Genomic DNA, 14,444 nt, shown 5'->3' with positions numbered 1-14,444 from the left:
GGAGCTCCGATGGGGCTTAGCTTGGTCATTGTGTTGCTGGTTACCAGCTCAGCTGGATGAAACCTGCATGGCACAGTGCCTGCCCACTCAGCTATAGGAAGATGCCAATAGAAAGATATTCCTGGACGGCTGAAATATACAGCTTTCATCATCAATGGCGTTCCAGCAACAGCCATCAAGTCTGGTGCCCCTGGGATGTCCTGGGAAGAGATCATGTGTCTCAGTCTTAATAGCTCCATAAATCTGCTCCCAGCTGTCCTTGTAGGACGATATTGTGGGGAGGTTCTCTTTGCTAGGGAGGGGTCCCTGCCAACCACATGAAGGTTGCTCTTCAAACTGTGGGCTGTTTCGAAACATTTAGCCAACTGGAAAGTTTCAACGAATTCGTCTTGGCCAAACTGATTGGAGAAGGCAGAATGCGAGGCAGGGCTCCATCCTTGGGAGGTGACATCCTTGGGCGTGAAGTTCAGGCCAAAAAAGAAATATGACATTGAGGGAGGGGATTTTGGATGCCACATTTACTGGGTAGATTTGCAAAGACATCAGTAGATGCTGGCTGTGAACAGAAGTGGGGAGGGAGAGAAGAAAGGCTATTACAAAGCCTCTGTGGATCACTGAACTGTGGTATTGATGTGGCAATTTCCTCCCTACTATTAGTTGCTTAAGTCTGAGGGTGGGACGTGGCTGAAGACAGGAGCCCACAATTTGTTTGGACTCCTTGAACATGTCACTCCACCCTACTTTGGACAAGTGCAATTCAGGGCAAGAGATTTTTGTGGTCGCTGAATGGCGAGAATCAAGTTGCAACCAAGTTGAAAAGGTCCAGGATGGAAAAATTAGTCTTGGTCTTTCCTTGTATACCCATTGCATATTGCTTCTTTGCACATAAAGGAAATGCCAGTTTAGCTCTGATGTGAACTTGGAATGGAATGTGAGAATGACCTGGGTGGGGGGAGGAAACAGAACAGATGCTGCCTAAGGAACAATTTGATAAGAGAGGGAGGAGCCCACAACTGAGTAATGGGCGAGAAATAAACTTAGAAAGGACTCACCCTCTTTAGGCAGTAAATAGGGACAACGGGAGAGTTGTACTTGCAGACTTGCAAGATTCTGTTAATGTAGCCTAGCAATGAAGTAGAGGTAGCTCATCTGGTCTGTGTCTCCTGCCCGGTTTACCTGGGATGGATGGCAGGACTCCACCCAAGTCATTCAGAATCCAAGCCTTATTAGTGAAAAATTCACAGCTCATGGGAATGTTTCTGTGGTGGCACCTCAGAAGAGGGTCTACATGCCCAGCAAAACAGGCCCAAACAAAAATTGGGAATGATGGGGACATCTTGGAACATTCCTGAGCAGGTCAGGGAGCAACCTGGCACGGTTACTGATAGAAGTTGACTGGGTCCACTAACCTTTGCTCAGAGAAGAGCATCAACAAAAAAGCTGAAGGAGACACCATTGCCAAAAACGTTGGATTCCAGCTCGGTCACCCCCAGCCAACATGGGTGATGGGTATCATAGCTCTTGCTACAAGGGCTGGTGGGGGGAGGCACAACACTTCTCTAAGACATATAGGCAGCTCCCCACCTGGACTGGCAGAGGCAGCGGTGGACAACAGCTAGCTTTCCTGAGCCCAGCTGGGGTAGGGTTGGGATGTGTGAGTATCATCATGATCCTAAGTATGAGAGATATCATCATGGTCATCATCATGACGATGCAACAGGACAAAGCAGAGATGCCCCCAAGTGTCCAGAAAAGTACCTGCCAGATATTTCTAATAGAAAATATTTATCCCTTCCCTTCCCTCATTGATTAGGGTTTGGGGACCCATATCTTTGGTTCTATAAAAGAGGAATTGGTCATCCTAGTACCCATTGGTATTTATTCTCTGATCCTTTCCTGCACATGTTCAGAAGTATGATGTATCCTTACCTTAAGTGGTCCAATATCTGTGACTGGCATGGAGATGTTCAATGTCTCATCAATATTTTTTTCATGCTCAGGAAAAATAAACAATCCAAATGGCTAGGTTTCTCCAGCCTATGGCTACATCTGTATTTCATGGGGGAGTGTCTCCAAACACACACCTATGTAGCTGAGCGCATTTCATTTCTGCATGTGGAAGAGTTGAATGGGGGCATCCAGCTGGTAATTAATGGTCTTCAAATGCTCCCTTTTAAACAGCAATATGCATTCAATTGCTTGCATCAAATGTTTCCTTCAGTTGGGGAATCTCCTGTCCTGATGCACCCAAATCCTGCCCTGTGGTATTAACACACACACACACACAAACACACTGTCCATGTGAAACTCTTCCTTGATCATTTTTTTAAAAATCTGCCCGCAAGGAAATGGATGAATTGTGACAATTGTGACCACATATAAATGACTTGGAAGGCATACTGGTTGTGAAAGGGCACTGTGCTGTTACCTGAATTAAACCCCAACCCCCAAGAGGACACATATTGACAGAGAAAAAAGATTGCTGGCCACTTCTCTTAATTGGAAGGAGCCTTTAGCAGGGAATCTCTATTGTTGCTGCATTTCTGCAGCAGAGGGCAATGGGATCATGGAGATGAAGGTAGTCCTCACTTAACAACCATTTGTTTAGTAATGGTTTGGGCTTATGACAATGCTGAAAAAACTGATTTACAAGTGGTGCTCACACTTACAACTGTTGCAGCATCCCCACGGTCATGTAATCACGATTTGGACTCTTGGCAACCAGTTCGCGTTTATGACTGTCGCAGCATCACGTGGTCATGTGATCGCCATTTTCTACCTTCCTGGCCGGCTTCTGGCAAGCAAAATTAATGGGGAACCGCATGGTTCGCTTAATGATCACATGGTTCACTGAACACCCGTGGTGATTCACTTAACGACCACCACAAAAAGGTCATAAAATTGGGTCAGATTCACTTAGTGACCACTTTGCTTAGCAACCTGAATTTGTCCCAGTTGTGGTCATTAAGCGAGGACTACCTGTAATTTCCTAATATTGATGCATGTCTAGAACAGAGACTCAGCCAGTGACCTAACAGGCAGGCTGTTTTTGAGACCTATTAAAAGTCAACCTTGGGGGATGCAAAAATGAGGGTATAAGAGGTGCTTATTTCCCTGGGGTAGGGCGGAACGATGTCCCAGCCAAACTTGGGGAAATGTTGCCATCAGCCTGTTTCTGCTGAGAAAAAGGGACAGGCAGCTGGAGAAACAAGATGAGAGATACTTTTCGCTCCTGTCCTTTCTGCTGTAGCGATGCCGACTAAATTACCAAGAGGTCTGGTTTGGGAAACAGGGTGACAGATGAACCCCTTTTCCTAGACGGTCTCTTTGACATTACCTCCAATGCATGGCACCTGCTGAGTGAAGCTATGCGTGTTGCCCACAGATAAAAGAAACATACTTTGCACACCCTCAGAGGCACTCTCCTCTGTCAAGAGTGCCCAGACCATGCTGAACGGCAGCAGGGCGAGGAAGAGTGGGGGGAGAGGAAAAGGTTGCAATTTGAGGGGTGGAATCATCACTCCAGATGCAAGAGAGCAGGAGGGAGGTTAAAAGAGTGCACCAACCTTGGTCAGCTTCAAAGTGGGGTGCAGCTTCCCTGGCTCCTCACAAGAAAGCTGGCCAATGTTTTGACCCAAAGGCATTTCTGTGGGTCTCTCCTGTAATGGTCTGTGGGAATGACCCTGGGAGAAGGAGGAAGAGCCCCAGACTGGACAAGTGGCACATAAAAGATGTCTCAGCCTTCAGAAGGAGGGAGGGCGTGGGAAGCATTTCAGAAGGGACCCTCCCTAGTTTTCCGGAGAGTAAACGGAGAGGAGGGGAGACAGACTTTCAGCCTTGCAAGATTCTATTAATGCAACCCTGCTAAGTAGCCCTGGTTGTGCTTTTTGTCTGGACTACCTTGCAGGGCTAACATCTCCTTCTTTAATTTTTTTTTTCTGGGGGGTGGGTGGAGGGGGATGGGATAGAAGTGAGGCAGCTGAAAAACAGGTGGAGATGCCAACTGAAAGGCTACCACTCTCCATCGCTGAGTTGGGGGCACTGCCCAATAAGCATTCGGTGCCAGAAGCATCCCTGCCTTTCTTTGCTGTAGCTGGGGGGAGCCTCAACATGGTTATGATCCAACTCACAAAGGTGCTGGAGAAGTGGCAGCTTTGCTCCTCGGCCACCTGCCTCAGCCACCTGCCCACAAGAATGAGTGCAGCTTTCCCCAACCTGAAATCCCATAATTTTATGCTGGAGAGAGAACACCTCTTGTCTTCCCAGCCAGTGAGATCCCAGTCTGCCTGCTCCTGCTTTGGATGATCATGCATAGATTTCTTTTCTCATTTCAAAATAAGGAAAGCCCAAGCATGTGGGGTCCTCTGGAACATCTAATGGTGTTTCCTGACCAATCCTGCCCTGGTAACACCACGCCAGTAACATTTTGCTCAGTTTCGTCCCATTTTTATTATCATTATTGTTGTTGTTGTTATTGCATCTGCTTGATATGGACCAAAGCTGTGTATAGAAGTTACATTTTCTCCTTTACATTCCCATCCTCTTCGGCAACCTGTCCCAGTCCTGCACTCATATCCGGACAATTGAACATGCTACATCAGATGTTGGGGATAGAAAGTTCACCAGTGCTGGCACAGAAGGGGTGTCTTCACCTCACCTCCAGGACTTATCCAGGCCGTTGTATTATTTGCAACAAACCAGAAACAGACATTGCCTTCTTTCCATCTTTCAACATAGGAGAACCCCAAGTGGCAGGGAATTGCCACGTTCATGTCAAGCAAGGGGAGAAAGAAGGTGGCATCTTACTGGCTGCAGCCTGGGCCTTTTCAGGGCTGGGGATTTGCCCCCAGCCCCCAGCCCCACACATCACAAGACCTCCCGATGGATTGATCCTTTGCTTTCAAGGCCCTAAAAACCATCGGGTAGAACAAACATTCCCCGGTGCTTCAAAATCTGGAATTTCTCCATTGTCCACGATGGACCAAAAAAGAAGTGGAATAGGGAAACAGATGGAGATATTTGATGCAGCAGGAAGAAAGGAGTCTGCCCTCTCCCATCGCCACCAAAATGGTCCCAGACATGGCACTAACTGTGTATTTCTGAGTATTGGGAGGTGACAGGAAGAAGATGATGTAAGACGCACAGGCAGAAAGGCCTGTCTAACCCACTGTTGTGGCTGAAGTGAAAAGGACCAAGCATCCAGGTGATCCTGCAAGGCATGCTTGTGTGTGTGTGTGGGTATGTTAAACAAACAGCTGACAAGGGGGAACTTATGGGGATAACAGGGAAGGAAAAGTCCTTGTGGACTGTCCAGTCTTCACCCTGCCATGGCTCCAAGTAGAAAAACCTCCCCCATCTTGCAATATCGTTTTCAAGAAAAGCATCATCAACTAGGGGACCAACTTTGCATTTCACTAGTGAAGGGAACACCTCCAAGGCTGGGGGGAGCCACAGAGGCTGGGATGGGCACCCTTCCTTTCATTGGCATGGAAGGCAGATGGCAAAGCTGGTTGACAAGACTCTGCCTGCAGTTAAGCCACAATGCAAGCTTCCCTTAGCTCCCCAACTTGGATTTCTTTCCTGCTTCTCTGGACGGAGCCACAAAGGCACCCCAGAACAAATGAGGAGCTGGGAAAAAAGGAGGCAGGTTTGTGAAAGACACTTGGAGATGGATGGTATGGAGAAGTGACCCTTGCACCCACGGGGATGGCCCAGAATTATACACGTGTGTAGAAAACGAAGAGCAGAAGGTTGGCATCAATGGCTCACTCACAAAGCTTCTGGCTGGCTCTCTGGGGGGAACCCAGAAATTGTGTAGAGAATCCTGCTACGGATGGGGGAAAGCACCCTCCACCCTCCATGAATTGGTCAGAAGTCAAGCTATCAAAGCAACAGGGGAAGGTGGGAGGGGCCATCCCAAACACCATTGCCTCGCCAATCAGCAAACACAGACAGATGGATGGAGAAGGGCAGTGCTGGCACTGCACTGCACATTGAGAAGTGGAGGCAGGAGGAACGTGGGGTGGGTGGAGGCCAAAAACACCTTCTCAGTCCTTCAGGTTGGCTTCCAAGACCCCTTGGGCCATCAGTTCAGCCAGGACATTGTCCAGATAGTTCGGGTCAGGATAGCCGTGGCCAGTGAGGTTGGACCCAAATTCTGTCTTGTGGTGGATCTCGTTCCACACCACAGTGTCCGATTCCCCTGTCGTGTTAGACGTCCCAATGGTGAAGATGAGTCGGCGTTCCCAGGCCACAATGAGGAGCTTCAAAACCTGGATGAGGAGAAGGAGGTGTTTTTTAAAAAAACAAACAAACAAACTATACCATCAGCACAAACCTTAGCCTGGTCTACCTTGTTGGGCTGACAGAAGGGGAAGGGAAGGCAAGGAGGGAAAGAAAAAGAAAGAAAGAAAGAAAGAAAGAAAGAAAGAAAGAAAGAAAGAAAGAAAGAAAGAAAGAAAGAAAGAAAGAAAGAAAGAGGGAGGGAGGGAGGGAGGGAGGGAGGGAGGGAGGGAGGGAAGACAGAAAAGGGAGGGAGGGAGGGAGGGAGGGAGGGAGGGAGGAAAGATTCCTTTGCAGACCATCTTTCTTATTCTGGTCCACCCTGACACAGACCATGAGCGCATTTATATTCTGCATTTCCAAAATCACACATCTGCTTGCAGAATCCTCATCATATATCCAGATGATATTAGCTGTTCCTTCCTTCTTTTTTTAAAAGGGCAGGTTCCTAGTCCTGATGACCTCAGAGATGTTTGAAAATAGGTAGCAACATCTCAGAAATCCCGGGTGAGATCAAGCAGAGGAAACTTGAAACTGGCCTGGAACCCACTATAGGTCGAAGGCTGGGGAAAAGAAGCATTTACCTTTCTGCCTTTCTCGTTGTCTGGAAGGTAACAGTGACGTGGGAAACCTCGTGCGGTGAACTTCTTCCCGGGGTTGGGATGCTCTGCGCCCTGGTTAAACAAGTGACCAGAGTTGGATGAGGCAAGGAAACATGCATCTGTTCCACAACTTGTGCTATGGAAGTGAGTTTAGTACCAGCGTCACTGTGCTTTATTTTGCAAGGAGGGAAGAATGAGGATAAGTGCACCTTTTCCCATTACAGCGAGTCCTCATTTAGCGACTACAACTGGGACTGGCAACTTGGTCATTAAGCAAAGCAGTCACTAAGTGAAACCACAATTGTACTTATCATCTGATTTCAGCTTTCCTTTGCTTTACAGACCTGCAAAGGTCATAAATGCAACCTTTGGTCACAAAGTTACTTGTTCATCACCACTGTAACTGCGAACAGTTGTTAAACGAGGCAGTCACTAAACAAGGTCTACCTGTATTGTGGAAGAATGATACATTGGCCAACCAATCTCCCCAGAATGATTTCGTCTTCCAGGGAGATGAGGAATGGTTTTGCAAGAGCCCCTAACTCCCACTAGAGCAAAGGATCTCCTTGTAGCCTTTGGTATTAATTTCATTTCCCCCCCAAAAAAACCCCCTGTATTCTGTATTTTGTGTAAAGCTGGACTCACCAAAGAAATGTGCAAGAGACAAACCGAATTAACGCATAGCCAAATGTTCATTACGGCTCTGCAACCCATCTCTGACTTCCGTATCTTGCTGGATTCACAAGCAAGACAGTTTAGGGCTAAAGTGAGGTTGGTTTTTCCGTGCTTCAGCAGACTGTGGGAACCCCCTCTTCTGTCACAGCATGTGGGATGAACCAAGCCATCATGTCAAACCACCATTTGCTTTACATCTTTGAGCAAAGCAGACATAAGGAAGAGCTGCAGCTGAGGCAACAGTCAGATAAGAGGAATCTGAGTCCAGGGCGGACCTATAATCTGAGAAAGCATCTCAGACATGGCCCTCCTTAGTTCTCAGGAAGATGGAGGGAGGGAGGTGAGAAGTGCAAGATTCTGTGACTATAATCTTATAATAAAAGTAGTGGCATTCTTAACTTTGGTGCCTCAGTCTGATCTACCTCAAAGGCCTGACAGCAAATTATGGGAACATCCCCAGGGTATGACCTTCCCCCAGCTTTAAGCATGTGAGTGAGGCCAGCCTATTGCTCTCTCCTTCTCACCTGGATCCCCGCAGGAATGTTGTACACAATGCGGATGGTTTTGCAATCCGGATAGCCAGGGAGAGAATGTGGGATAATGTGGAATTCCATCTTTCCAGGAGGCTGAGTCCCTGTCTTCTCCCCATAGATGGCCTTGCAAGTGGGGCACTGGAGGCTTCCATCCTGAGAGGCAGAAGAAAGCAAGGAGGTGGGATGGAGATATAGGACAGCAGTCTTGGTGGGGGTTATGAAATGGCAATGAATTCATTGGTTACGGTTATTTATTTATTTATTTATTTATTTATTTAAATTCATCGGCTGCTCAACTCCCAAGGTGTCTTCATTATAAAATATCTTGGGCTCAACTGTGTTCTTCACTGGGGCAAAAAATAATTCTAGGCTCTCAGCCCCAAAACTGATAATGTTCTCCAGGTTCCCCCCTTGTAATGGTATGTGAAAAAGACTTTGGGAGACAGGGCGAAGAGATGCTGCCAAGGGAATGGTCAGATAAAGGAGGGCATAGCCCGCAGCTGCATAATGGGTGGAGAAAGCGGCCCAAAAGGGACCCTCCCTAGGTTCTCGGGCAGTAAAGGGGGTGGTGGGGGGACTGTACTTTCAGACTTGCAAGATTCTGTTAATGTAACCTTACAATAAAGTAGAATTAGCTCATCTGGTTGTGATTCCTGCCTGATCTACTGAATAAGGCTGACATCAATCTTGCAGGTCTGACAGTATAATTCTCCCACTGTCTCCTTTACAGCCCGAGAACCTAGGGAGGGTCCCTGCTGAGCCTCTTGCCCTGCCCACTATCCAGCGGTGGGCTAAGCTGCCTCTTATCTGACCATTCCCTTGGCAGCGTCTCTTGGCCCAGTCTCCCAAGGTCTTTCCCACATACCATTACAGTTTTTCACTGCGGGTAAAAAAAATTCTAGGCTCTCATAAAAAAACTGATAATGTTCCCCAGATTCCCCCCACCTGCCCACTTGGATCCAGGCTCACCTTATTGCCATTGTTGTACATGGCAACTAGACAGAGGAGGTGGTACATGTGCCCGCATTTCCCCAGCTTCCCTACCAGCTCTGGCTTGGCACCCTTGTGCCTCAGGATGCCCTCGTAACCCGAGGAGGAGACCAATCTCTCCATGCAGATGGTGCAGTCCTGTGGTGGGAGACAAGTATGGGGTGTGAGCAACAACTACAAGGAGGGAGTGGGGGGGGGCTGAGTTCCAGGGAGCAGCAAAGCATGGTGAGTAAATTGAAAAGAGAGGTCGTTGCTGGAAGCGATTATGCCAAGGATGAGCCAGAAGGAGAGAGATCTGTAGATCCAAGCCACATTTGGATGGGAGAGGTTGTTACTGGCTTAATCAAAGCTTTTTAAGGCATCCTGCAATCAGTCCAGGAAAAAGTGAATCTAAAGCTTCAAAGGCACCCCAATGTTGTCATTAATAAAAGAGGACTGGAAGGTCCCTATCTCATTTCTCAAGAATCTCCTAACCCCAGATTCTTGGCCTTAAAACTAATTCAAGGAAGTCCCTGGGAATCTGGCATCTTTGATCATCCTCTGCTCCTAAGGGCTGAATGATAGAAAAGGACCTTCGGGGTTACTTGTGAAGAACAGGCCGGTTGATGCCTCTGTCAAAGCAAGGCATTCTTATATTTATTAGGGCTGGGCCAAGCAGTTGGAAAGCGCGCCTCCCAAGCTCTCACTCAGAGCGTCGAAGCATCTGCATCTGTTAAAAGCCACCTCGGCAGCCATCGTGGCCAACCTCTCTGGGTCTGTGCTCAGAGAACCGGGAAAAGAGCTTTGCTTCCAGAAGTGGAGTGTCTTTTTTTTTGCAAAATGCTCCCTAAAAGGTTTGCACAACCCTAGGACTTCTTGGTGGCATTTGCCTCTTGAGGACTCCAGCTGGCCTCGATGAGGGTCTCTGCTTGCTTAACTCTCCCACAACAACCCTGTGAGGTCGGTGAGGTTGAGAGAGAGGGGCTGGCCCAAAGTTTGGTGGCTGAGGGTGGACCCGAATCTAGGTTTCAACCTCTTAACCACTGGACTTTATCATTTGAAAAAGCGCAAACGATGGGTGAAAACACACGCTCACCAGCGCCTTGGAATGCTGAAGCATATCTCAAACTGCTTCATGATAATAACTGCACCAGCTTGGTGCAAATGTGGGCACGTTCCTGTTGTTGCATTTACACACCCAAGACCTCACATCCAGCAGGTCTTTGCTCCAAGCCATCTTTATTTCATCTCTTCCTCCTCTTCTTTCAAGGAGCTCAAGGCTCTAGGATCTCTCCCCTTTTATCCCCACAACAGCCCTGCAAAGTAGACTAGGTTGAGAGGGAGTGATCAAATTTGCTCACGCCTGGGAGTGCCTCATGCCCCGGACATTTTAAACTTTTTGCCCCACCGATGGGTCAGAAAGTGGGGCAACTCACCTCATCAGGGGGATTCTTCACCTTCTGGATGTAACGTCGCACCACATCCTCAGGGTTTCTGCCTGGAGAGAAGAGAAGAGTGCTGTTGACAGCCTTCCCGGTTGTAGACCAGACAGGAACCACAACCAGCTGAGCGAACTTTATTGTGAGGCTACATTAACACAATCTTGCAAGTCTAAAAGTACAATTCTCCTGCCACAGCCTGAAAAATTAGGGAGAGTCCCTTCTGAGCCTCTTGCACCACCCATTATGCATTAACTAATATTACTACAAATAACAACAACACCATTGGTAGTCCCACTGACCCCTGGGGGTCAGTATTGACCACTTTGGAGAACGCTAATCTAGGAGTTGAGGAGCAGACTTTAAGAATGGCAGCTATTCACAAAGGGTCATGATGGTGTGAGAGAGCCAGTCTGGTGTGGTGGTTAAGGCACTGGGCTAGAAGAAACCAGGAGACTGTGAGTTCGAGTCCCACCTTGGGCACAAAGCCAGCTAGGTGACCTTGGGCCAGTCCCTCTCTCTCAGCCCAGGAAGGTGGCCATGGCAAACCACTTCTGAAATCTTGTCAAGAAAACTGCAGGGACTTGTCCAGGCAGTCGAAGCACATGCACACACACACACAGACACACAATGATGCAAATTGTCTTCTTAGACACTGTGGCTGCTGCAGTATTAGCCCACTGCTCTATGAAAGCCATTTTACCCCTCCCCGTTCCAACCTGCACCAAACTGTCAATTTCATCAAAAGCCAAGCCAAGCCTGGCCCTCCGTTTGCTGCCCAGTTCTACACTGTCTATGGACTTTCGGAATTTCCCACAATGCTCAGGGTACCTGATGCAGCATCCCTCCAGGACATGATGTGAAATGCAAAATGGCTGCAGACCCCAAGAGGGGTCCAAAGGCCAGTGCCTAGCATCAGGCTCAACATTTTAATCCCTCAGAGACCAGGGAGGAGAATGGCTTACTCTTCTTCAAATGTTTTTTCTTGGTTTTACGGCAGATGCCGGTAATGCCTGGCACTGCCTTCATGTCACTCTTGTTGACGGGCGGGGGATGCAAGATCGGCTTTGGCGCTCTAGTCAGACAGACGGGCAAACCCGCTGCACACATCAAGATGCCGGTCATTCCTAGGACAGAGAAAGCAAGGGATTCAAACAAGACTCAGGAGGGGAAGAGTCAAAGTCACTTCACTTTATCTGCTGCTGCTAAAACGTTTTATCCACCTTGACCCACTATTGGTTAACGCTTCTGCCCTTTGGATACTCCACAAACACCTTAGACCAGTGTTTTTCAACCTTGGCAACTTTAAGATGTGTAGACTTCAATTCCCAGAATTCCCCAGCGAGCAGATTCTGGGAGTTGAAGTCCACAGACACACAGCTTAAAGCATGCTGGCTAGGGAATTCTGGGAGTTGAACTCCACCTGTCTTAAAGTGTGCTGGCTGGGGAATTCTGGGAGTTGAAGTCTACCCATCTTAAAGCAAATTAAGTAAATTACCCAAAATTGGGTAAAAGTGGTTTTTCTTTGGGTAATGACACACAAATCCATTAAATTGACTTAGTGTTTTACCTACATTGTGTAAAAAGGACTATCTGAAAAGCAGTTTGGGGTAATGAAGGAAAGAGTTTGGGGAGCACTGTCTTAAAGCATGCTGGGTGGGGAATTCTGGGAGTTGAGTCCACACATCTTAACGTTGTCAAGGTTGAGAGACACTGCCTTAAAGTGTCATTTGGGCCATCCTTAATCTTTCCAAGGCATGCTGGGAAGTATGCTCCAAAAATGTAAGTAGCCTCAGGAGCCAGGACAAAATCTAAACTGTAATTTAAAGATAATTACAGGAAAATTGTGATTGTCTGGACTACCACTCTGTTGAATTTGAATGCAAGAAAGAATATTTCACTCACTGATTTTCCTACACTTGCCCCACAAAGCCAGCCCACTTTCACTTCATTTGACTTCACCTTCAGACAGCAGAGATTTCCTTTTTGGAAGCAGTCAGGACAATTTGTGTAACCGACATCATTTGTATCAATTGACTTCTGCAGCTTACATAGGCAAATGATATAATAATGGCAGTTCTGTAATGATGCAAATGAGGGTAATTCCATATGTCTGGATTTAACAGACCTTTGGATTTAACAGCCACACCTTCCTCTCAAACGGTCTGTTAAATCAAGGTTTTCACTGAACATAAATAAAAATCAGAAGGGAGCTGACTAACAAGTTTTATTAAAAAGGTGTCAGCTTTTGTGAGCTGCAGTTCATCTCCTTAGTAACCCGTACCTGCCAAGGCAGGGTGGACTGGACCAGTTCCATTCAGATTCTTCACTGGGAGAGCAGGAACCCTGGAAGAGAAAGATGGAGGTGATCTGAACAGTAATCCTTTGAAGGAGAACGTGGTTTTGGAGTTTACCCTTGAAACATTCCCTTGTAGCCTGCCAACCACCTTAGTCCACCTGGCTTTCAAACAAACAAACAAACAAACAAACAAAATGCTTTCTCATAGTAGAGAATATATGTAGCTCAGGCTGAACTGTTGGGTTTTTGGTGTTGTCTAAATTGGGCAGTTTTCCTACAGATGTTTCATTACCAGGCTAGGTAACATCATCAAGGCACCAAGAACTCAGAATACCCTTTTTCTTAAAAGTCCTGTTCCAGCTGCTGGTGGTCTTCTTCACCTTTACCTTCTCCTTCTCTTCTCCTCTTTCCCCTTCCCATATCCCTTTACCTTCTCCTCCTCCTCCATCTTCCCTTCTTCCCCTTCCCCTTCTACTCCACCTCCACCTCCACCTCCTCCTCACTCCTTCCCCTTCTCCTTCCCCTTCCCATATCCCTATTCCTTCTCCTTCTCTTTCACCACCTCCTCCTCCTCCCTTCTTCCCCTTCCCCTTTTCCTCCACCTCCTCCCTCTCCCTCTCCCTCTCCTTTTTTAAAAAGAATTTTATTAAGTTTAAAGCAAAGATAAAAGCTACAATAAAGCAAAAACCTAAAAAAGTGAGAAAAACACAAGATGAAAAAATATCTTTTGAAGATTACTTAAATAAGTGATTTCCAACTTTCAACAAGTATATACAACAGTTTCCATAATCAATCCCTTACTCTATCTCAAACCAAGAGCACATGATTTCTGTAAATTATTCCATTGGTACATTATAAAATAAATAAATAACTAAGGAAGAGCAATGGTGTTTAGTGATTTTTATAATGTACCAATAATTCCTCTTCCTCTTGTCCTTCTCCCTCTCCTTCTCCACCTCCTTCTCCACCTCCTTCTTCCTCCCTTCTTCTCTTTTTCCTTCTCCTTCTCCTTCTCTCCTTCCATGTGTGTGAATGTGTATGTACTCAGGGCCACAACTGGGGGGGGGGGGCAAGTGGGGCATGTGCCCCGGGCACCACGCTGGAAGGGCACCAAAATGACAAAATAGTATTTGTATACTGAATGTTTTATTAATTGAACGTATAATAGAATAATAAAACTTGTTAACACCTCCCTCACCAACCCATGGGGGGGCACGGAATCCATGTTTTCCCTGGGTGACACAGACCTGTATGTACCTGTGGATGTTGGGTATGTATATGTGTCAGTGTATAGATATACGTGTGTTTGTGTGTGTGTGTGTGTATGTTTATATCAGGCTAGCTGCTTAAGAAGACAAGCGTGTGATGGGAGCTGCACATGTTAAGAAATGCAGATGTCACCAGGGGTTATAAACAAAGAAAGGAAGCATTGACTGTTGAACATTCATCGGTAAACTGTTCCTTTGTCACAGACAGGATTAACACTGACTGATTCCTCTCTAGTGCAACCACACGGCTCACCACATTCCGCTGCAACTCAGGGGGAATTGGAGGGGGCTGCAGAGACACCCCCAGCCCCCCAAGCAAAATTCTCTTAACCCTCCAGATGGTCCTTCAAACAAAGCCACTAAAAATAACTGCATTC

At 47.0% G+C, this 14,444-nt stretch overlaps 1 protein-coding gene across 2 annotated transcripts in view; it reads right to left on the bottom strand.

Annotated features, from left to right (window-relative positions):
• Positions 1-4,424: 4,424 nt before the first annotated feature.
• The window catches only part of DTX1 (deltex E3 ubiquitin ligase 1), a 39,260-nt gene continuing 29,240 nt past the window's right edge, over positions 4,425-14,444 (bottom strand). The window contains exons 3-9 of one of the 2 annotated variants that reach the window (XM_063315514.1): positions 12,785-12,846; positions 11,466-11,627; positions 10,498-10,559; positions 9,137-9,220; positions 8,084-8,245; positions 6,867-6,956; positions 4,425-6,272 (exon numbers count right to left, since the gene is read on the bottom strand). In XM_063315514.1, coding sequence (XP_063171584.1) covers positions 6,048-6,272; positions 6,867-6,956; positions 8,084-8,245; positions 9,137-9,220; positions 10,498-10,559; positions 11,466-11,627; positions 12,785-12,846 — 847 coding nt within the window. In that variant the 3' untranslated portion in view covers positions 4,425-6,047. Of the gene's footprint in view, positions 6,273-6,866; positions 6,957-8,083; positions 8,246-9,061; positions 9,221-10,497; positions 10,560-11,465; positions 11,628-12,784; positions 12,847-14,444 lie in introns of both variants that reach the window. The other variant, XM_063315513.1, reaches the window with a different exon arrangement.

Source organism: Candoia aspera, chromosome 15 (genome assembly GCF_035149785.1).
Source record: "Candoia aspera isolate rCanAsp1 chromosome 15, rCanAsp1.hap2, whole genome shotgun sequence".
NCBI lineage: Eukaryota > Metazoa > Chordata > Lepidosauria > Squamata > Boidae > Candoia > Candoia aspera.
This window is presented reverse-complemented; position numbering and strand designations above follow the sequence as displayed.